General features: G+C 51.9%; 1 protein-coding gene across 7 annotated transcripts in view; it reads left to right on the top strand.

Annotated features, from left to right (window-relative positions):
• TTBK1 (tau tubulin kinase 1) overlaps positions 1 to 16,457 on the top strand; it is a 42,775-nt gene extending 26,318 nt beyond the window's left edge. For 4 of the 7 annotated variants that reach the window (XM_053602797.1, XM_053602799.1, XM_053602800.1 and 1 more), the window contains 2 exons: positions 9,755 to 11,319; positions 11,906 to 16,457. In XM_053602797.1, the coding sequence (XP_053458772.1) occupies positions 9,755 to 11,319; positions 11,906 to 12,278 (1,938 nt within the window). In that variant the 3' untranslated portion in view covers positions 12,279 to 16,457. Of the gene's footprint in view, positions 1 to 9,754; positions 11,320 to 11,798; positions 11,863 to 11,905 lie in introns of those variants that run through there. The other 3 variants (XM_053602801.1, XM_053602798.1, XM_053602802.1) reach the window with 2 other exon arrangements.
• The last annotated feature ends 6,386 nt before the right edge of the window (positions 16,458 to 22,843 follow it).

The raw sequence follows: 22,843 nt of genomic DNA, 5'->3' as shown, positions 1-22,843 counted from the left end.
AATTTTCATACCTGATAGTCACACCTTGCATATAGTGGTGGCTTCCAACTGTTATTTATCAGTTACTGGTACACAGTGCTTATAATGTGCCAGGCAGTGATCTGAGGACTTTACAATATTAACTCATTTATACCTCATAATAGCTTATGAGGTGATCCCAGTATTACCTGCATTTAATGAATTAATCAGAATATTTTATTTACAAGAACATATACAAAACCAATCCATGTCGAATAATCTGAGGTCTTGTTTGACAGGAGTTTTAAAAACTCCTCCTCACTCTATATAGGAAGAGGGGAGTTGTCTATGAGCCATACTTTCCTTCCTTTTTTTTGGCCAGGGCCCACCACGTCCGGTATATGGGGCCGGTGCCTTACTGAGCCACAGGCGCCACCCGTTCCTTCCTTTCCCGTTCCCACCTGGCCATGGGATAGTGTCCAGATGGGAGTCACTCCAGAGTATTGGAGTTGGTTGAAATGGCTGGATCCTGTCTCTCCAGAGACCCTCAACTTCTCAATAACACATGGCCCCAAACCATCCCAGAGTAGCTCTGGTGGATTGGGTGGGCAGGGTAAGAGTTGCGATGAGAAAGCAGGTGCTCAAAAACCTGACCTCAGTGGTCTTGGTGAGGTCCTAGGGGTTAGGCTCACAGATGGGGCAGACATTGGCATCACTGAACACTGACCAGGAAAATCTGAGTGGTTGTCACCAACTCACACATTTTTAATAGGTGTCAACCAGTGTCTGGGACTTGATAGGTTTGAGGACCATGGTAAACAGGGGACCCCCTCCAACCCCCACCATCTTCAACTAAACCAATTCTTGCTACTATCTTCTAATTTTTATGTGAAATTTCCCAATTTGTAATTGTAGGCATCTAATTTTTTAAAAAACAAATTTTTAAAAGAAAAATCACCATGTAAGCCAAACAAAACTGTTTACGGGCGGAGATGACCCAAGCTCATTTTGCAACCTCTGTGAGCCTGAGGACCCTCCACACTACCTTCTGTCCAGGTTGTAGCACTTGAAGAGTGACAGTGTTCTTCCATAAGAACTCAAACTGGGTGGGTTTCTTGGAAGGAGGCAGCTAATGGCCAGTGGGGATGTGTGGTGTGTGCTGTGTGCATAAGTGCCTGACTGTGTGTGTGGGCAGGTGGACTTTAGCATGGTGAGTAGGGTACTTCTGGTAGGATCAGTATTTTCTCAAGGGGAGAGTGTGTGTTCTAAGGACACTGGGTCAGTGAAAAATGCTCTATTAAATTCTCAATAATGAATATATGCACCCCACACACTCAAGGCAACTTGGGTCACAGCAATAACCATTCAACACTCTCATCCCAACCATTAACATCCTGAACCCCCAAATCTTCCTTTTTATTTCCAGTTTGGGGGAAAATAGACGCACACAGTCCTGCCCAGTGGGTGGTGGTGATGGTGGCACCTCTGAGTTATGGCTGGTCCTCCCTTTCTCTCTCCTCTGCCCTGCCTAGTTCTTTTGCTGGGAGGGGCAGTGCTGTCTGCTCAGGCAGTGGGGGGCTGGGGAGGTGCAGGGTCACTGGGGTGGCCACTGTCATGGTATCTGTATGGGTGGTCAGGGATAGGTACCAGGCCTAGAGAGGGTGTGGCTCTGGCTGGGGGTGGGGGGTGCATCTGGCTGTTCCAGCACAGAAAATGCTGTATTCTCTGCTGTCCTTGGGTTGATTTTATTCCACTCCACCCTGCCCCAAACTCTACCTAGATCTGGGACACTCCCAAGCCAAGGGGCAGGAACAAGTTCATCCCTATAGAGTCAATCTCTGAAAATTTTAAAGCATCCTTCTCCCTAAGGGAGAGGCTCCTAGCCTGAGGGCCACATCCCTCAAATATCCCCAGGGTTCCCCACACACCACCCATTGCCCCTGAGTGCCTCCTCCCTTGAAGTAAAGAACTGAGAAAGGGTGAGGAGGAGGGGGGATATCGAGGCCAAAGGACTGTGGGTACCTTCCTAGACCTCTCCTTCCACGCGGTTCCGCCGTCCGTCCTACCACTTACCCTCCCTTCCTGCACAGGCTGTGGGGGTGGGGGGAGTGGGGCTCCCCTGGCCCCCCACTAACCAGCCCTCACTCACTCGCACACACTCTCATTCGGTAGCTGAGCGCACAGTTCATCCACTCTCCGGAAGCAAACAGCAGCCCCCGCCCTTCGGGGCAGGTTTCTAACTGTAAGGGGACCCCTGCCACCTCCGCCCCCATTGGCCCGCGCACCGTTCGGTCCTTTAGGGGCTCCGCGCCCACCCAGGTGCGGCCTGGCCCCATCCCCGCCCCGCGGCGTCCTACCCACTTCACCCCAATCTGTTTACTTTTCCCTTTAGCTGGTTCTCAGCCTCTGGGTCCCTGGCCCGGGGGCGAGGGCTGGAGTCGGGGTTCGCCCCTAGTGCTTCCAGGGCTGGGACATAGACTAGGGGCTGGGGGTTGGGAGGGGGGGCTGGCTGATTCTCCAGGCTCGAAGGCTCCCATCGCCCCACCCTGATTCCTGTTACCTCACTGCCCACAGGGCTGCCCTCCTCCCCAAATAATTGGCCTTGCAATTGGATGCCAAAGAGCCCAGAGTTGAGGGGGAAGCAAAGCTTTGAGCCCAGGTCTCTCAGAGCCGCCTAACGCCCCCATTTTGCCCACGCCGTAGTCTGCGTCCCCTGCCCCATCGCACTCCTCCACTGTGGGCCCTGGAGGTCCCCAAACATGCTCCCCACTTCCAGTTCTTCCTGCACCCCCGCCCCCGAAAATAAAACTCAGGGACCAACATCTGCTTCCTTTGCACTTGCTCCGTCGACCCCTCTCCCCACTTGGAGGCACTTCCATAGGGGAGGGGGCGGGTTCCCGGGACCTTAGAGTTGACAGTATTGAGCGAGGAAAGGGGCTGGCCCCTGCCCCATGAAAGGTGGGACTGGTGGGAAGGGAGGACTCAGTTCTGGGGCCCAGCTGAGTCTTCTACCAGGCACGGGGTTTGCCCCGTCATTGGAGAATCTTCCTAATTGGGGGGAGGGATGGCGAGGAATGGAAGGGGGTGGTAAGAGGACCCCTACCCCCAGGTCCTAAGCCCCAGCCGGTTTATTCCTGAGCCTTTTCTCCTGTCATAAACCCTGACCCCTGGCCCTCCTTTTGTACTGCAATAATACTGTATTATACGCTTGCACTATTCCCCCGACCCCAGCCAGGCCAGCGTAAGCATGCACGAAAAACTCAAAATCACACACACCAAGATGGGACGCTTTTTTCCCCCCTCTTTTCTCTCCGGGGTGCGTCCTCCTTAGTGTACATAACGGCGTCGGGGACCCCGGGCCGGGTAGAAAGCATGCACTGAGCCCCCCGCCCCTAGACTGCGAGTACTGTACAAATCCAACACTTGAAATCGACACGCACACGCGCGGCGCCGCCATGGGGGTGGGACACGGACACGCACCCACGCGCACACGGCCGCGCACGGGCGGGGTGGGGGCGCCCCGCCTCACGCGTCGCTGTGCGAGGGATCTTGTGCCTTTTTAAGTCCCTGTATGTTAATGCAGACAATCCGGAGAGCTTGTGTACTACCAAATCCTGATTAAAGACGCCTTCTAGGAACCTGCGCCTCTGCCTGCTTTCTTTCACCCGCCCCCATCCTTTCCCACCACTGAATGCAGACCCCAACTTCGGGGTCTCTGGGCTGGGAAAGGGGTGGGAAAGTTCTAGGTCAATGGACAGATCAGCTTCTCCTCCATCCTAGCCAGGCAGTTGGGTTGGAGGAGACTCCAGGCATTTAGGTCCAGGGGACTTGTGTAACCCCCCTCCCCCCGCCCCCGCTGGCTGTTTCATCTCATGGTGAGGGGTATATGGCCTCTGGTCTCTGGGCCCCAACTCCAAATCTTGCCAGAGGTGGGTTGTTAGGAAATAGAGGAGTGGGTCTACTGAAGAGTTCTCTATGGGGTGGGGCTAGTGAGGTAAAGTGTATGGTGGGGTAGAAAACAAGGATGCCAAAGAGCCCTGTGAGGAGATGCTGAGGAGCCCTCCACTTCCACTCTGCTGTGATGGGTAACCCTGGCCTGTCTCTACTGACTCTACTGCCCAGGACAGGCGAGAGCCTGTTGGGAAGGGATCCCTGAGTGCTTGGATTGTGAAAGGCTGTGGGGTGGGCAGTGCAGGATGGAATGTGTGGCTTGATGGAGGACTTAAGTCAATGCAAGGGTTGGGCCACTAAGAAGGAAAGAACTGCAAACTTCTGAGACTACACAGAGAGGGTGAAAAGGGATGAGGGGTGCTGCAGAAGAGGAGGTTTTCCCCCAACTCCCCTGGGCACTTTTCTTCTTTGGGCCTAGAGCAAGCACAGGGCAGAAGGGCAAGCTATAGTTGCAGTTCTTAAGCCCTGGGCATTTAGAGGACTCCCCAGGCAGGGATGGATAGGGGACATTGAGATCTGGGGTCAGGTGTGTGAGATTCGACATAGACCTAGGGTAGGTGGCCATGTTTCCAGGTCATCTTACCCCTTCTACCACCTTCCCTTTCCTGGACAAGAGGACCCCTCACACCTGGGGGTGGGGAAGAAGAGCAGAGGGAGATCTCTTGGCTTGGCAGAGATGTTTGGGGAGTGGAGATGCAGACACAGACAGGTGTATGGCCTGTGTAAGGCGGTGGTGGGCAGAAGAGCTGATGGAGACCGTGCAGTACATATCTCCTCTTCTCTCAGGCTGGGCAGGTACACTGAGGTTGGTGTGTGGAGGGTGATTCTTCCAGAGCAAAGCAGGGGGATGGGAGGAGGTGTGCATTAGCAGGGAGGAAGGAAGAGGAGGGGGGGGGCTTCTGTGAGAGGTGCAAAGCACCCACACACACTCAGCAGGGCAGGGGTGGGGTGCCAGGGTGCACCCTCCTGCTTTTTTCACTTATCCCTTCCCCCCCTTCTTTGACCTTGGGACTGTGGGCTGATGTTCAATGCCTGGTGGTCTGGGCTTAGTGATGGCCCAGGTGGGAGAGTTGCTCTATGGACCCTGTGTGAGTACCAGGGATTGGGGGTATGAGTAATAACCTGTCCCCAGTGTCATGGCAGAGAAGTTTCCCAAGACCCTAAGAGCCCAATGTAATTGGTGACAATGGTAGATTGGGATCTATCTAGTCCATCTCCTGCCCTTACTTTTCCTACTGACTAGAATAAACCTGGACTTGGGCTGAGTTCTGAAGCTGATGAAGCCTAGCCCTTCACCCTCTGGACTGGACGGTGCTGAGCAGAGGGAAGGGCAAACTGGGCTTTCATTCTCCCCCACTGCCCCTCCTCCCCTGTGGTCCAGCCTTACCACATCTGGCTTAGGGTGAACTCCATCAGAACAACAGCCAGAGCTCTGAGCCTCATCTCTGACCTAGAGAATCTGGATGGGGGGTAGGAACTAGGGCTCTGTATTTTTAAATAACCCCAGTTAATGGTGTGCCAAGCCAGGCTTAGGAGACACAATTAAGCAAATTGGAATCTTAGAATCATTACCCTGGGAAGGAAGCTAGAAGGTGTGAGCTTCCCCAGACCTGACTTCCCTTTGTTGACTGAGAGCCAGCATAGCTGCTGAGCCCCTCCCATGGCATTCTTAGGCAGATAGGGCCAGGCACACAGAGGTGTGTAGTGATGGCTAGCTGAATGAATGGACACAAGACCAAATGGGGGATTGGATGAATTACTTCTTAGGCATCCAGGAGAGCATGGAGAGGGTTAGGCTACTGTCTGAGGAGAGAGTAACAGGCCCCACCTTTCCCCAACACAGAGGCAGATGGGAGTTGGGCAGAGGGACTTTGAAACAGAACTCATTATGCCTAGGCTGGCGTGGGGGTGGCAATGATCCTTAGGGCAAAGCTGTCCCCACTCTGAGATTCATGGCCCCTTTCCCAAAGGGCAGAGGGCCCCAGGTTTCCCCACATGGAATGGAGTTATAGGGCCAGTGAAGCACTGGAGAGAGTTCTAGATCCTGGGTCCATGCCTAAGACCCTGGGTCTGTGCCTGGAGACAGGCATGACTGTGACAGATTTCCAGTTCTCATTTCTCTTGTCTTCCAGGTAACAGGAGGGGAGGGCTTTAATGTGGAAGGAGAGGGGGTTCTACCTTCAATCATCCAATGTGGGCAGGATATGTGGGAGGGTTCAGTCCTCTACATGGGGCCTTTGCAGAGAAATCCAGAGCCTGGCCAGATGGCAAAGGAAAGGGTGGTTCTAACAGGAATTTCCAAGGTCTCAGGGATTAGACAGGGAGTATAGGCAGAGGTTCTGCCAAGACTGAGTGACCTGGTAAAGAGACATCCCTACTGACTGGGATGTGTCTGGTGCTAGGTGAGTGAATTCTGAGCTGGACAGGAGAGAGACTTGATCAGAGCTCTGTATTTGCCTGTCCCTGGCTCTCAGTGCTAGCACCTCGCCCATGGTCCCCACTTATCTGGGAGGTTACATCAGCCCCATCCACCTCTGCCCAGACATTTTCTCTAGCCTTAACTTTGAGAACTGGACATGGAAAAGCATCCCAGCACAAGGCCTGGTACAGAGTCAGTGTTTAATGTTTACTAAATGAATGAATGGACGAATAAGAATGAATGAATGGGTCAGGTACAGTGACTTATGCCTGTAATCCTAGCACTCTGGGAGGCTGAGGCAAGAGGATCACTTGAGGCTAGGAGTTCAAGACCAGCCTGAGGAAGAGCAAGACCACATCTCTACAAAAATATAGAAAAATTAGCTGGACATGGTGGTATATTCCTATAGCTGGGATTCCTATATCCCAGCTACTTCAGAGACGAAGGCAGGAGAAATGCTTGAGCCCAGGAGTTTGAGATTGCTGTGAACTATGATGATACCACTGCACTGTAGCCTGGGCAACAGAATGAGACACTGTCTCAAAAAACAAACAGAAAAGAATGAATGAATGGTATAGAAAAAGAAAATAATTCTGGAGTCTTCTAACCTGGATGTGGAAGAAACAAAGTTCTAAGGAAGTTCCCTGCCTGCCTCCAACAGGGTATGCTGGGGTCCTGTTGGGATCTGAGGCTACCTTCTTATATCATTTGCATTCCCATCAGCTCTGCAGGGATGGTCTGATCACAAGGAAGATTATGGCAATTGTGGGTGAGGGGAGCAGTTGCAGCATGGGCAGATCCTCAGCCTTGGAGATCCCTGCCTTCCCCTCCACCAGTCTTTGTGCTATTTGTAAGCAGGCCCCAGCTGGCTGAGCCCCCTCCTTTTCCTACACCTTATCCCCCAGAAGTGTGACATCAGGCTTTTCTGGGGTTGAGGAAGGGAGCATTGATCTCCAAACCAGAGAGAGCAGGAGGTAGGGGTTGGAGGGAGCTAAATTAATTGAGCAACTGTAAGACTCTTTGCTGTACACGTACGATCTCATTTGTGACGGCAACCTTGGTGAATATGCATTATCCCCATTTCATTTCTTGATATAGAGATTGTTTCTTCCATGAAAGCAACAACCATGCCTGTCTTGTTCAACACTTGATCCTCAGACTCCTAGCCACATGGGGACCAGGAAAACAGACATTCACATATTATTTTTTTCTTTTTTTTTTTTTGCAGTTTTCAGCCGGGGCCGGGTTTGAACCTGCCACCTCCGGCATATGGGGCCGGCGCCCTACTCCTTTGAGCCACAGGCGCCGCCCCACATATTACTTCTTAAATAAGTGAACTAGTGGGGAAAAAAAATGACCAAAAAACCCTTCGTGGGGCTTTATCAGGAGCATCACATAAATACATGCATGTAAAATAGAGGGTGGAAGGTTCTCTAATGGAAAGATACAGGAAAACAAGTAAAAAGGAGAGTAATGAAGTCTGCTTGGTGGGTAGACGGAAGGCAGGCAGGAAGGCTGTGCAGAAGAGGAGCTGTTTGAGCCAGTCTTGGAGGAATTCATCATGTGAATAGAGGGGAGTGAGTGGGCCCTTAGCAGAGGAATCTTCTGGGCTAACTGCAAGATATAGCACCATTTCGTGAACTACTGGTAACATGAGAATGGCTGGAGTATGAGGCAGGGGTCAGAGGGTGCTTCAGTAAGTGGGGCTGGAGCAGAAGGCAGGAGCCAGATTGTGGAGTGGTTAAGTGTTACTCATGTGGCAAGCCAAGGATCGGCTCCCAAGGACTGTGGGAGCCACTGCAGGTCTGAAGCAAAGAGGGATGGAATCAGATTTGAGTTTCAGGAAGATCACTCAGGCTGCTGTAAAAAGGACAGATGGGGGCGGTGCCTGTGGCTCAGTGAGTAGGGCGCCGGCCCCACATACCGAGGGTGATGGGTTCGAACCCGGCCTCGGCCAAACTGCAACAACAACAACAACAACAACAACAACAAATAGCCGGGCGTTGTGGCGGGCGCCTGTAGTCCCAGCTACTCAGGAGGCTGAGGCAAGAGAATCGCTTAAGCCCAAGAGCTGGAGGTTGCTGTGAGCTGTGACATCACAGCACTCTACCGAGGATGACAAAATGAGACTCTGTCTCTAAAAATAAAGAAGGCCAAATGGTGGCGCAGGATGGAAAGAGCAGGCAGATGGCTGAGGAAACCCCAGATAGGACAAGGATGTGTCCAGGGGCCTGGAGTAGCAGACACAAAGATGTATAAGAAGAATGCTTGGCAGGACTTTCTGGGAGTGTGGATGGGCATGAAGGTGTCAGAGGTGTAGGGATATTACCAGGCTTCTAGTCTGGAAGAGCTATTTTCTGCTAGTTCAGGAAGACAGAGGCCCAGTGAATTAAATAAGGCTAACAGGGTGCTGGACACCATCAGCACCACCCACAATGGAACAAAGCTCTGCGAGCCCTGATGGGCCTAGTGTCGGGAGATGTTTGTATATTAAATAGGGCAGAGCTGGGGAAGGGACCCAGGAGGTGAAGAAGACGCAGCAACTAAGGTCCTGACACGCTGGTCAGGGCTCTCTAGTCTGGAAAGAAGGAAGCTAAGGGGATGGGCAAAAGTCTAGGAAACCAAGAACAGGTTTAGCTACCTTATTGCCAAAGGCTGGGCACAAAGCTTCAAAAAGGAAAATTAATGGAGTTTAAGTACAATTATGGAGGGCTAGAAAATTCCTGGCTCACAAGATGGGGTGGGTGGGAAGAGGGTTGGAGCTCCAGAAAACTATCCTGCACTTCTAGGGGTAGAGGACAGCCCTAACTTTGCCCTTGTCCACTCCAAGATGCAAGATGTGGTGGCCCTGGGCAGCCGGAGTGGGCAGCCAGCAGCTATCTCACTGGCTACAGAGGAACTGCACTTGGTGAAGAGGTGGTGAGGGCTAACCATCCATCTATGAGCCAGCCTGGCACAGCCCATTCCAGGAGTTGACACGGACACTTGCTGCCCCTCTCTGGGCCTGGTTTTCTCATCTGTAAAAGGGAAAGTTGATCTAGTTGCAGTGCCTTCCGGATTTCATTTTCTGTTATTCATTGAACTCTAGGGTTGACTCTGGGTTCAGGGTATATGTGGTGAGGAGAAGAGTGAGGGAAATGGAGAGGACAAGGAGGATGGAAAAGCCACCAGGATCCGGGCTTGGGACTTCAGGGGACCGAAGTATCATCAGAGATTTACTGAGCACTTACTAGGTGCCAGAGATCATTCTAGGCCCTGAGGATAGAGCAATGAACAAAACGGGCCCATTGCCCGCCTTCATGGAGCTCATGCTCTGGGGGATGAACTGGGGCACGTGGAGTCTCCTAGCTTATGGGTGCGGTTGAGGTCTTCTTGGGCCCAAGAGGGTGGGTGACTTCAGAGGGTCCCTGTGTGTGCCCCTTGCAGGTGTTCTCCGTGGCGCCCCTGTTTGAGGTGAATGGTCTCCCACGAGCTGTGCCTCTGAGCCTGCCCTACCAGGACTTCAAGAGAGACCTCTCCGATTACCGAGAACGAGCACGGTTGATCAACAGGGTCCGGAGGGTGGGCTTCTCGCACATGCTGCTCACCACCCCTCAGGTGCCGCTGGCTCCTGTTCAGCCTCAGGCTAATGGGAAGGAGGAAGAGGAGGAGGAAGAGGAGGAGGAAGAGGAGGAAGAAGAAGATGAGGAAGAGGAGGAGGAGGAGGAGGAAGAAGAGGAGGAGGAGGAGGAGGAGGAAGCAGCTGCTGCAGTGGCCCTCGGGCAGGTGCTGGGGCCGCACAGTGACTCTAGCAGTGAGGGGAGTGAGAGGAGCACTGACCGAAGCCAGGAGGGTGCCCCATCCACGCTGCTGGCTGACGACCAGAAGGAGTCCCGGGGCCGGGCCTCCATGGCTGATGGAGACCTAGAGCCTGAGGAGGGCTCCAAAACGCTGGTGCTTGTCTCCCCTGGCGACATGAAGAAATCTCCTGTCACTGCCGAACTGGCTCCCGACCCTGACCTGGGCACCCTGGCTGCCCTCACTCCTCAGCACGAGCGGCCCCAGCCCATGGGCAGCCAGCTGGATGTATCTGAGCCAGGCACCCTGTCCTCCGTCCTCAAGTCTGAGCCCAAGCCCCCTGGACCTGGGGCAGGGCCAGGGGCTGGGGCAGTGACCACAGGGGCAGGGGGTGTGGCAGTCACCTCTTCACCCTTCACCAAAGTTGAGAGGACCTTTGTGCACATTGCAGAGAAAACCCACCTCAATGTCATGTCTTCCGGCGGACAAGCCTCACGGCTTGAAGAGTTCAGTGCTGGGGGCGAGCTGGGTCTGGATGTGCCCTCTAATGGGGGTGCTGAGGAGACGGCTCCAGTGCCCCTGGAGAATGGCATCGCCCCGTCAGGGCTGGATGGGGCTGACATGGTGAGCTGTACTTTGTCCGGCCCTCCCAGGGAAATCCCTTCAGAGGTGGCTACAGACTCACTGCCTAGTGGGCCAGCCATTGCTGATAGGCCAGCCCCAGTATTCCCACTGGAGCCAGGCCCTGAGAAAGTGGCTGTCTCCCCAAGCCGCCATGCCATGTCAGGCACTCTCCCTAGGAGCCGAATCCCTGTCCTGCTATCTGAAGAAGACACAGGCTCAGAACCCTCAGGCTCACTGTCAGCCAAAGAGCGGTGGAGCAAGAGGGCCCGGCCCCAGCAGGACCTGGCACGGCTGGTTATGGAGAAGAGGCAGGGCCGCTTGCTGCTGCGGCTAGCCTCAGGAGCCTCATCCTCCTCCAGTGAGGAGCAACGCCGTGCCTCAGAGACGCTCTCAGGCACAGGCTCTGAGGAGGACACACCTGCCTCTGAGCCCATGGTGGCCTTGTCCAGGAAGGCTGGGCGGGCAGTTGCCACCCGGAGCCGGATTCCCCGCCCCATTAGCACCCGCATGCCCATGCCTGCTGCAGCCCAGCAGCCCCCCAGCAGATCCCATGGTGCGGCCCCTGAATTGGACACAGCCATCACCAGCAGGTGAGAAACCACTGTCAGTCCGGGAGGGTGGCTACAGAAGGCCTCCACCAGCAGGGGCTTCCCTAGAGCCAAAGCCAGGGACTCTTAGCTATACCTCCTGTCCACCAACTCTGACTCAGGTCCTAGCCCTGTCCCTAGGCTTAAGGAAGTGGTCGCAGTAAGCATGTCTGGAAGGGTGCCTGGGAGATCAGGCTTGAGAAAAGTTGCTGGGAGTCAGAGGGGTCCACACAGAGCCTTTGGTATGCCATGGGGCATTGGAAGGTAAAGGATAAAGCCAAGAGCTTTGAATAGTTGGGAGAAAATATTATTCCATATTAATATAAACACAGATATAAGTTAGAATGCAAAATCCAGGAAAATTCTAAAGATGAACCAGGATCTCAAAGAAAGAAGCTACGAGTGTGTGGCCCCTAGAGGTACTGCCCTGGAGGATGGTGCACCAAGGCTCAGTTTACTAATCTGTACCATGGCATCCTCAGTCTCATCCAGCTCTGAGGATGCTGAACTCTAGGGCTCAGTGCCCAAAGGATTCTTAAATTGTCCTTTTTTTCTTTGCACTCTTTTCTCTTGCCTTCTGCTCCTCAAGCAGGCTCCAGCTGCAGAAGCTCGCAGGGCCAGCCACAGCTGCTGACCTCCGTCCCAAACAGCCTCCCGGCCACAGCCTTGGCGCAGGACGAGCCCAGGCCGGCGCCAGGGCTCCTGCCCCCCGCAGTCCGGGCCTCCCACCCACCGCGTCCCCACGGAGCCAGTCCCTGTCCCGAAAAGAGAGTCCCTCCCCCTCGCACCAGGCCCGACCAGGGGTCCCCCCAGCGCGGGGCGTCCCGCAGGCCCGGGTCCAGCCTGACACCACCCCCTCCCCGGGGGGCCCCAAAAAAGGACCCAGAGGGAAACTCCAGGCTCAGCGCGCAGCAACCAAAGGCCGGGCAGGGGGCTCAGAGAGCCGGGCCGGAGCCAGATAATGACGCCCGCGGCTCTCCTCAGCCCCCCACCCTCTCCCTGGACCCCCACCCGCAGCCGGCCACACTGGAAAAGCTCCCAGCACAGCCTTACGCGCCCTGAAGCGCGCCACCCGAGGCCCCAGCTTCCCGCCTGCGCCCGCCAGGACATACGCCGACCGCCAGCCCCCGAAGAACGGTGCGGGATGTTGCGGGCGCTGGGGGAGGGTCCGCCTTCCCCTCTTGGTCTCCTCCCCTCCCCCTTCCCTCCCTCAGGCGGGGCAGGCTGACACCCGGTCCTCTGCCCAGGGGAAGGCTCAATCACTCTTCACCAAGGACTCCACTTCTGGGGACACCCTATTGACCCATCAGGCCCTGGCTTCTCTCCATGCTCCCCCAGAGACCTCCGCTTACACCTCTTGCAGCACCTTGCCCTCCTCCCAACCCTTTTCCAGCTAACACCTCCTACCCCCTTTCAGTGAAGCAGCCTCAATTTCCAGAAGTGGAGGCTCCAGCCTCCCACTGAGGGCTAACCGCACAGTCTCCTGGGAGCGCTGGTGGTGGTGGTTAAGGGAGTGTGGGGGGGAGGAGGAAGACCTCTGGACTGCCCATCAGTCTACTCAGGTGTGAGGGGACAGGTCTGACCTGCCCCATAGTCTGCTCTATCCTGGACAACCCCCTGGGAGGCAGTGGGAAGATGATTCTTGGGGGCAATGTACTCCCCCGCACCACTGGGGTGCAGAGACCCTGGCCTTCAGTGGGAACCATGAGAGGTCTGTGTGGGCTCCCTTCCTGGGTAAATGTTTCTTTGTGGGAAGGTGGAGCTTTAAAAAAGGTTTCACTCTGGTCCATGGTCCCTGATCTAGTGCTCAGGATCCCTCACCATCAGGAATTCCTTCCTGTCATCTAACTTCAAATCTGCCTACTGAGTTCAATGCAGGTGGAGAGTGCCTGGTTATAATCTTTGCGCTGGCCCTTTGGAGATTCAGGGACCCAGTTCTGGTCAGGTTACCCTCCCTGTCCTCCTAGCTGTGGGGAGTGGGTTGGCTCTGGCATTATCTCCCCCAGTGGGCAGAGAGAGCAGAGCTGGCAGACAGCTAGCAGTGGACAGACAGCTGGCAGCTTGCCTCTGGAGACAGAAAGGCCCTTCCAACTTCCTGACTATATGCTTGTATGACAGGTCCCCAGCTCAAGCCCACTCCTCCCTCAGCTCACCCTTATCTAGTCCTCTCTGGCCCTAACCCCAGCCCATGTAGCTGCACTGAATAAACGAGGGGCCTCCTCCTGGGTTCTGGCTCCTACGTAGCTCACCCCACCTCATCAGGAGCCTCAACTGCCTGTATCTGGGGCAAGCAACACACCAGCTGCAGCAGAGACAACCAACACTGCTTGTCTGGGAGAAGCCCCCTACAGGCCTCCTCCATCCTCAGCACCTGCAATCTCTGTCTGCCCTCTGTACTGCCCCCTCTGTCCTTCCCTGAGCCACAGAGAGCAAGCCAAGACATCTAGGGGAAGAGAAGGGAAGGAAGGTCTCAGCATGCCCCAGTAGTCTGGCTGCATCCAGGCACCATCACCCAGAAGGATGCCCACGAAGAAGCTGGCCACAGGGGCAGGCTGGTGGTGCCAGATGAGCCCCTCCTGGAGTTCAGACTTGGGCAGCTGCTTCCTTGTGAAGGTGGCAGCTTCCTTGCAGACCAACCCAGGGGAGGACTCCAGGGTGGACAGCTTTCAAGATCCACCCCATGCTGATGCAGAAGCTCCCAGAACACTCAGGAAACCTCTCTGGACAGAGCCCTCGTTGTCAACCTGAGCCCCTCCTAAGGCCCTCTGGGTCCAATACAGGGGGTGGAGGAGGGGCCACTGCCTCCCACCTAGAGCTTCTCTGAATGACAATCAGCTTGTGCCAGATGGGGACCAGGGCATGAGCCCTGATGCCCAGCCCCTGGGCCTGTTCCTTGCCACCAACCGAACTGTGAATGTAGGGCCCCCAGCCTCACTTTGCTCCAGGACCAACACTACCCTGGTTTGGAGCTGGGAAGAAGGGCGCCTGAGAGAGCCCCAGGTCCATTCTACCCTCAGTTTTACCCAACACTGAAGCTGGCAGAGACACAAAACTCAGTCTGCCCTTGGGATTCCAGATCTTCCTAGGGCTCCCAACTGACCTCAGGCCTCTGAGTCATTGAATGTCACCAGGTGAGGGGGTGGGGAAGAGGGCCAGTGGAGAGAGGGGCAGCAATGGGACTAACTCTGCTCATCTCCCCAGGAAGGGTCCAGGGCAGAGGAAACCACATCACCCAGTGCTCCCACACCTAACTTCAGCCTCTTCTCCCTTGAGCATTGATTCCCTCCACCAGGCCCTCCAGGTCCTAAGCTCCTTCTCTATAAAAGAGTGTCATATCATAGCCGTAGCCCGCCTCCCCAGTATTTCCCCATCATGACATCTATGTTACTGGCTCAGATTGGAGTCTGCTGACCCCAGAATATGCCTTCCCTCTCTGGCCATACCATGCGTGAAGGGGACACTGGAGAGGGACTATGCCCCAGGTCCATGGGCTGCCCCTTCCCAGCTCCTTGCAGTCTCCTTGCAAGACTGGCTTGCTCAGTCTTCTCAGCTCCAGGGACCAGCCCTGGCAGGCATGGGGTGGGGAGCAGGGAGTTGCTCTCCCCCTCCCTTGGGAAGCCACCTAAGAATGTTTACATGCCAAACAGAATGTAACACCCTCCACCCCTTCCCAGTCACTGCATGGCCTCTGCCTATCCTGCGCCTGTCCACCTCACCCCAACACCCTGGAAGCCGCTGTCATGATAGATTGGGTCTCAGAAGGGAAGTAGCCATCAAACCATTAAAAAGCCTGTGGACCTTTCTTTCTGTTGGCCTGAACTCTTCTTCCCTTTGGGAGGGCAGGGCAAAACCCAGCTCTTGTGGCTGGGGGTAGGCAAGAGAGAAGAAACAGATTGGTGGGCAAATGGGGAGAGGTACTCAGAACAGATATAAGTAACTTGCTTGGGTGGCACAGGATGAAAGGCACTGTCCTATCACTGTAATGCACAAGCTGTCACTCTCTCAACCCCCTGGCCACTTATGAGCCAGAGACTCTAAGTCCGGCTTTATGCAGAGAGACAGGGAAGAAGAATTTTCATTGCCCTAAAGATAATGGACAAAAGTGAGAGTGTTTCTAAAACTCTAAAACCCATTAAGTGTAACAGCTCCCAGGCAAGGTAATTATTGTAGCAAAATCTATCAGATCACAAGTGACATAGCTGTGACACAGAATATCCACCTGCAGAAATTTACCCTGTGGATATACTTGTACAGCAAAATTACTGTCCAAAGTTGTTCATTGCAGCTTTCTTTGTATTAGCTCCACAAAGCCTCATCTACAATTCTGAATCCCAGGAAGTTCTGAAAACTGTTGTTTTTTTTTTTCATTAGATTGACACAAACTCATTTAAACTCATTTTAAAACCTGACAAGATCATTTATACAATCTTTATTAATTTCAGTTATCATACATATTTGCAGAGGAAATACTAGTGTGCTTGACTGATCATGGGATACCACTCCAGATCCTGTTATGGTATTTCATATCTGGTATACACGCTGAATTATCTTTCTAACTATATATATTTAAATATACAGTTGACCCTTGAACATTATGGGGGTTAGATGCACTGACTCTCCACACAGTTGAAAAATCTGTGTATAACTTTTGACTCCCCCAAACTTAACAGCTTGCTGTTGACCAGAAGCCTTACTGACAACATAAACAGTCAATTAATACATATTTTGTATGTTATATGTACTATGTGCTGTATTCTTACAATAAAGCTAGAAAAGAAAATGTTTTAAGAAAGTCAAAAAGAAGAGAAGATATGTTTACTATTCATTAAGTGGAAGTGGATCATTATAAAGGTCTTTGGGCCTGGCACAGTGGCTCACTTCTGTAAGCTTAGCACTCTGGGAGGCCAAGGCAGGAGGATAGTTTGAGCTTGGGAGTTCAAGACCAGCCTGAGCAAGACCCCCACCTCTACTGAAAATAGAAAAATTAGCCAGTTGTGGTGGCTTGGACCCATAGTACCACTCAGGAGGTTGAGGCAGGAGAATGGCTTAAGCCCAGGAGTTTGAGGTTGCTGCAAGCTAGGCTGAGGCCATGGCACTCTAGCTTGGGAGGCACAGTGAGACTTTATATTAAAAAAAAAAAAAGAGGGGGGCGGTGCCTGTGGCTCAAGGAGTAGGGCGCCGGTCCCATATGCCAGAGGTGGCGGGTTCAAACCCAGCCCCGGCCAAAAACCACAAAAAAAAAAAAAAAAAAAAAAGAGGGGGTGGGTGGTGCCTGTGGCTCAAAGGAGTAGGGCGCCGGCCCCATATGCTGGAGGTGTTCAAACTCTTCAAACTCGGGTTCAAACTCGGCCTCAGCCAAAAAAACCTGCAAAAAAAAGGGGGGGGGGTTTCATCTGAACCATCTTCTTGTGTAGGCTGAGGAGGAGAAGGAAGAAGTTGGTAGAGGCAGAAGAGGTGAAGAAGATGGAAGGGGAGGCAGGCACACTCAGTATAACTTTTATTGAAAAAAATCCATGTATAAGTGGATCCATGCGGTTCAAATTCCTGTTGTTGAAGGGTTAACTGTGTGTGTGTGTGTGTGTGTGTCTGATCTCAGTGGTTTGGATAAGAGGCTGTGGACATACAAAAATTCAGAAGCAATCTAAGATCCACTGATTGGTCAGTAGAGCATGGCCCATGCAGTGGAGGCCCCTTTGTGGGGTCCTGTGAGACTCTAAAATGAAGGAGGCTAGCTGGACATGGTGGTGCACACCTGTGGTCCCAGCCACTTGAGAGGCTGGGGAAGGATGATTGCCTGATCACAGGAGTTGGAGGTCAGCCTGGGCAACATTCCTTAATTAATTAAATTAAATTCCTTAATTAAATTAAGGAATCATCTCTTTGTATACACTTATGAACCAGTCTTCAAGATCAAGAAATAGAAAAAGAAGTGTGAATTTAATACACAACTCTCTGTGTGGAAAGGCAGGTTAGATGAGTTGGAGGCCTCCAGCCTCTGCAGGATAGGAGAGCTAGGTGGAAGGGAGGCTTCGCTGTCATGTACATGCTGTACCTTCTGCATTTTGAACCCTAGTTCACTGGGTGTGAATCATTCACCTAGTCATCAACAATTTTGGTCCCAGACCAGGTTCCTGGCTACACCTGGAATCGGGTAAAAATGTTCAGGCTCCTAAAGTTCTGCTCTCCCTCTGAGAAGGCCACTCTCTAACATGCCAGGACCATCAGGGCCCCCTGACACCTCCTTTCCTCTGACACAGATGCCAGTGGGCTCTAGGGCCTGACTTCTCAGCTTTCAGTGGAGCCCCACGTGCTTTCACTTTCCTTCTTGTATAAAATGTCCAAAGCAGGACACTTGTAGCCAATAGGCCAATGCCAAAAGCATATGAAACCTGAAAACTCCCCTCCCAGTCTCTGGGGCTAACCATCTGAACTAAGATAACTATTGTGGAGGACTTGGTGTGTACCAATTCAGACCTTCTTTTTCACATTTATAGTACATGTGTATATATATTTATATGTTTCTTATAAAAAAAGGAGCCTATTATACCTACTATCATGAAACGTGATTTTTTTTTTTTTTTTGAGAGAGTCTTGCTATGTCAGCCTTGGTAGAGTGCTGTGGTGTCACAGCTCACAGCAACCTCAAACTGTTGGGCTGAAGTGATTCTCTTGCCTCAGCCTCCCAAGTAGCTGTAACTACAGGCACCCACCACAACACCTGGCTATTTTTTTTTTTTTTTTGCAGTTGTCATTGCTATTTAGTTGGCCTGGGCTGGACTCAAACCTGCCAACCTCGGTGCATGTGGCTGGCGCCGTAGCCACTGTGCTATGGGCACCATCCCTGAAACATGATTTTTATACCCAACAATGTCTTGTCTTAAAGTGACAGATCTTCCTCATCTTTTTAAGAAATGACTTTATTGGGGGCGGGAATGATGGGTGATGTCTCTAGTCATCAGATGTTGGGGCCTGCTGAGATTTTCCCATTGGCTACTGATGAGTCAAGGCCAGGATAAGAGCTAAGACCAACTCAAGGTTGAAGGATGATTAAAATATCCTCTTTTATTTTCTTTTTCTTTTTTTCTTTCCTCTCCTCCCCTCTTTTTTTATTTTTTTTTGAGGCAGTGTTTACTCTGGTTTCATCATAGCTCACTCCAGCCTCAAACTCCTGGACTCACATGATCCTCTTGCCTCAGCCTCGTGAATAGCTGAGACTACAAGGAAGCACTACAACACTCAGTTGATTTTTCTATTTTGTGTAAAGACGGGGGTCTCATTCTTGCTCAAAATGGTCTGGAACTCCTGGGCTCAAGTGATTTCTCCTCCTCAGCCTCCCAAACTGCTAGGATTACAGGTGTGAGCCACCATGCTGGGCTCAAAATGTCCTTTCTAAGTCCTCAGTAGTTGCAGGAGCTTGATCATTGGCCAAGAAGATGAGATGATATGGAGGAAGAATCTGCATGGTTGTGGGAATTTGGTATGGGTCAGCGGCAATATGATCTAAGGCTATTTCCAGCAGCTCCAGGTGGCATCTTCTGCATTCCTCCTCATCATATGTAGCGTTAAACCTGAAGTGGTACACCACCACCCATTACTACCACCCCCGATTCTACTTCAATAATCAGCTTTGTCTCCATTACCCACCATTACGAGTATCATCATCACTCAGATCACAGACATTCTTCTCTCAAGCTATCACCATCACCATTAGCTCTGATGACACAACAAACAAGAGACACAGCCCTTGTTGTCGGGAAGCTCACACATCTTCATCACCTCCTTCCCCACCACCATCATCATTACCACCATCTACCACATAATCCTCATTGCCACCACTACCCTCATGACCACATCACTGCTACCAGTGGTCCTAGCCCCATCTTCCTCCTCCTATCTAATCACTCTTGTCACCATCACTTCCACCACCAGCACCTCCACCTCCTTTACTGTTACACCATCCCATCACCATGCTTATGCTGCAATTAATTCCATCATTACCACCATCATCAGTGTAGGAAATGATTACATGGGATGTAGCAATAGTTAAGGGTTATCAAAGCTCCAACTAAGATGGGGAGGTAATCTGAGATCACTCAACAGGGAGAGGGGTAGAGAGCAAAAGGCCTAAATTGTAAGAAGCTCCTATCACAAGTAATCCCAAATAGAGAATTATTTATCCCAGGAATTCATTCTTTCCTAAACCCACTAGTAGATCTAGTAATAATTCCAACTAAGGAGTTGTTACGTTTCCAGTGCACAAGACTCTTTCTTATCCAGTTTGGTATAAATGAAGGTGTCTAAGTTCAGGTTTGGATTCCCAGATTGATGGGGTGGGAGGATGGTTAAAAATTCAATCAATAGCTGGGCATTGTGGCGGGTGCCTGTAGTCCCAGCTGCTTGGGAGGCTGAGGCTAGAGAATCCCGTAAGCCCAAGAGCTGGAGGTTGCTGTGAGCTGTGTGGCGTCATGGCACTCTACTGAGGGCGGTAAAGTGAGACTCTGTCTCTACAAAAAAAAAAAAAAAATTCAATCAAAACCAGCTCAGCTCTTAACTGGTGATTCAGAGCTGATTTTTCCTCTGGTTAGTCTTAGCATTTCATACCTGCCTGCCCAGCTCCATCATCTGCCTCAAACATCACGGTCAATGTCAACCCCATTCCTCAATGCAATCAAAGAAGAGAGCTGCCAGGTGGGATAGAGTAGGGGAAAAGATGAAGCTGAGGGTACAACTAATGCTTTCTGTGCAGAAATTACTCTGTAGAAAGTGGCCACAGGCCAGATGTGGTCGATCATGCCTGTAATCCAAGCACTTTTGGAGGCCAATGCAAGAGGATCACTTGAGGCCAGGAGTTCAAGACCAGCTTGGGCAGTGGAAAGACCCTGTCTCTACAAACAACTAAAAAATAATTAACTAAGTATGATGGCATGTGCCTGTAGACCCAGCTAGTCAGGAGGCTGAGGCAGGAGGACTATTTGAGCCTAGGAGTTTGAGGGTACATGAGCTATATAATGATGCCGCTGCACTCCAGCCCAAGCAACAGAGACCCTGTCTCAGAAAAAAAGAAAGAAAGAGAAGAAGAAGAGAAAGGAGTGGGGGTGGGGGAAGGAGAAAAGAAGAAAAAGGAAAAAAAGGAAAGAGAAGAGGCCACAGATATAGATCTAAGTTTCCAAGGAGCTAACATAAAGCAGTAGAAAAATTCTCGTTGTGAAAACAAAAGGCTCCAATGCCTGAGGTTGACCTCACTGGCTGTTCTTACTGTGGAAAATCCTCAGATTATTCCCCTGTGGAGCCACTGGATAGGTCATGGAGATGAGGTGACCACAAAATTTACCTTTCAGGAGCTACAAAAGGTTATGGCATTTTATGTCTTTTTTCCTTTCCTTTTTTTTTTTTTTTTTTTTGAGACAGAGTCTATGTAGCTCTTGGTACAGTGCCATAGCATTGCAGCTCACAGCAACCTCCAACTCCTGGGCTCAAGCGACCCTCCTGCCTCAGCCTCCCAAGTAGCTGGGACTACAGTTGCCTGCCACAACACTGGCTATTTTTTGGTTGCAGTTGTTATTGTTGTTTAGCAGGCCCAGGCTGGACTTGAACCCACCAGCCTTGGTGTATGTGGCTGGCGCCCTAGTCACTGAGCTACCAGCGCCAAGCCAACGTTTTATGTCTTTTATATAAATATGATTGTGTGGTGCTTAATGAGGGAACGACCAGCAGTTTCAGGGGTCACACATGAATCAGAGTGAGAGGGATAGGAGGCATCTCCCCTTGAGCTGGTAGGGAGGACTAGGTATCTACCAGGTAAATAAGAAGGAGGAGGAGGCCAGCTCTGTTCAAGGGACCATACCTAGGTGTGATGTGCTGATTTATGGGCTAGAGACCTGGCAGGGAGGGAGTATTTGGGGGAGGGCCAAGGACAGCTAGGGGAGAGGAGCAGATCCTGGGAATATCACATGGACCAAGCTGAGGAGTTGGACTTCCCCGCTCAAGCAGTGGAAGCAGGTGAAAGGTTTTAAACAGGGACGTGGCCCTATTAGATCTGTTTTTAAATGTTTGTTATGGTGGGTATGTGGAGAATGGACTGAAAGAGCTGAGAGTTTAAGCAAGGAGGTTTGTGTAACTTGCTTAAACCCTCCCACGATCTCCCCAAGGGCACTGATTGGCCTGAGGCATCTCTGTGCCTACAGAATGCCTTGGCTGTGCTAGAGGCTCCATAAATATCTTACTATCTTCACCCTGTCACCATCTCCACCATCCTCTGTGTCTTGTTGTCCACCACTACCCTCAGCTCCACACCTGTCAACACCCACCTTAACACACATCATGCCACTGATTTAGCTCCCTTTCCAGAGCTTTCTCAGGAAGTCCAGGCTGGAGCACACTGGGACATCTCTAGCTCAGCAGCTTGGGTCAAAGGCGAGACTTCTGGGTTGGGGTCAGGGGCCCTGGTTTTCTCTTCAGCTCTGCTGCTGAGTCATTGTGTGATCCCAGAAGTTCCCTGCCCTGCCTCTGGTTATCTTTTCTGTTCAAAAAGGGAGCTATCTTAAATTAATGGCTCTGCCATTCTGTTCAAAATGGGAGCTATGGGTGGTGCCTGTGGCTCAAAGGAGTGGGGCACTAGCCCCATATACCGGAGGTGGCAGGCTCAAACCCGGCCCCAGCCAAAATAAAACTGCAAAAATAAATAAATTCTTACTTAAAAAAAAAAAAAGGGAGCTATATTAAATTAATGGTGTTTGGAGAATCAAACTGAATAAATCCGACATTGCTGGTTTCTGCTGCGCTTTTGTGGATAATTTAGCAGGAAGGTTGGATTGAGCAAATCTTGGTTCGCAGGCATTATGAATACCTATGGCAGGACCTTGGCATAGCCCCTCACTTCCTTCCCCTCCAAAGGGTAATTTGGGAAGCTCCTGAAAACAGGGAAATGAGGCAGACAGGAGGGATGATATGTATGGGTAAATGAGTAATGCAGGAGTGTGATGGGTCTGGGATCCCCAGAGTGTCAGACTGCCCAGTGTGATTCCAGGTGAAGCCTTAGGCCAATGAATTAACTCCAGTGGAGCCAGGGTATGATGAAGCTTTGTGGCTCAGCAGAAAGAACCCTTCACTCGGTGAGGGCCCAGCTTTCAGTGCTGAAGTCTGGGCTGTCAGCTAAGCCATGGTTGCAACTCCAAATAGGCAAGGCTCATCTAAGGTCTCACAGGACAAAGGGCACCCAGGGAGAGCTGGTACCACACCCCAGCTGCCTCCTCTTCTTAGGAATCTTTGGAGTGCTGCTGACACCTCCTGCTCTCTCACCCAGCTACCTCTTCATGGTGGCCCAAGGCTCCCTTATTTAGTCCCTAAGCACTGATGTGTAAGCTCCACAGCCATGGAGTCAGTGACCTTTGAAGAGATGGTTGTTCTTCCCTCAGGCACTAGGTCAGACAGGCAGGGGTCCCCGGAGCCCTGGGAGGCTAGGGAGGGCCCAGTCCTAGGCCAGCCCCTGAGGGCTGGATTCTGGCTACAGGCTGTCCACTGATCAGTC

This window comes from Nycticebus coucang, chromosome 9 (assembly GCF_027406575.1).
Source record: "Nycticebus coucang isolate mNycCou1 chromosome 9, mNycCou1.pri, whole genome shotgun sequence".
Classification (NCBI taxonomy): domain Eukaryota; kingdom Metazoa; phylum Chordata; class Mammalia; order Primates; family Lorisidae; genus Nycticebus; species Nycticebus coucang.
This window is presented reverse-complemented; position numbering and strand designations above follow the sequence as displayed.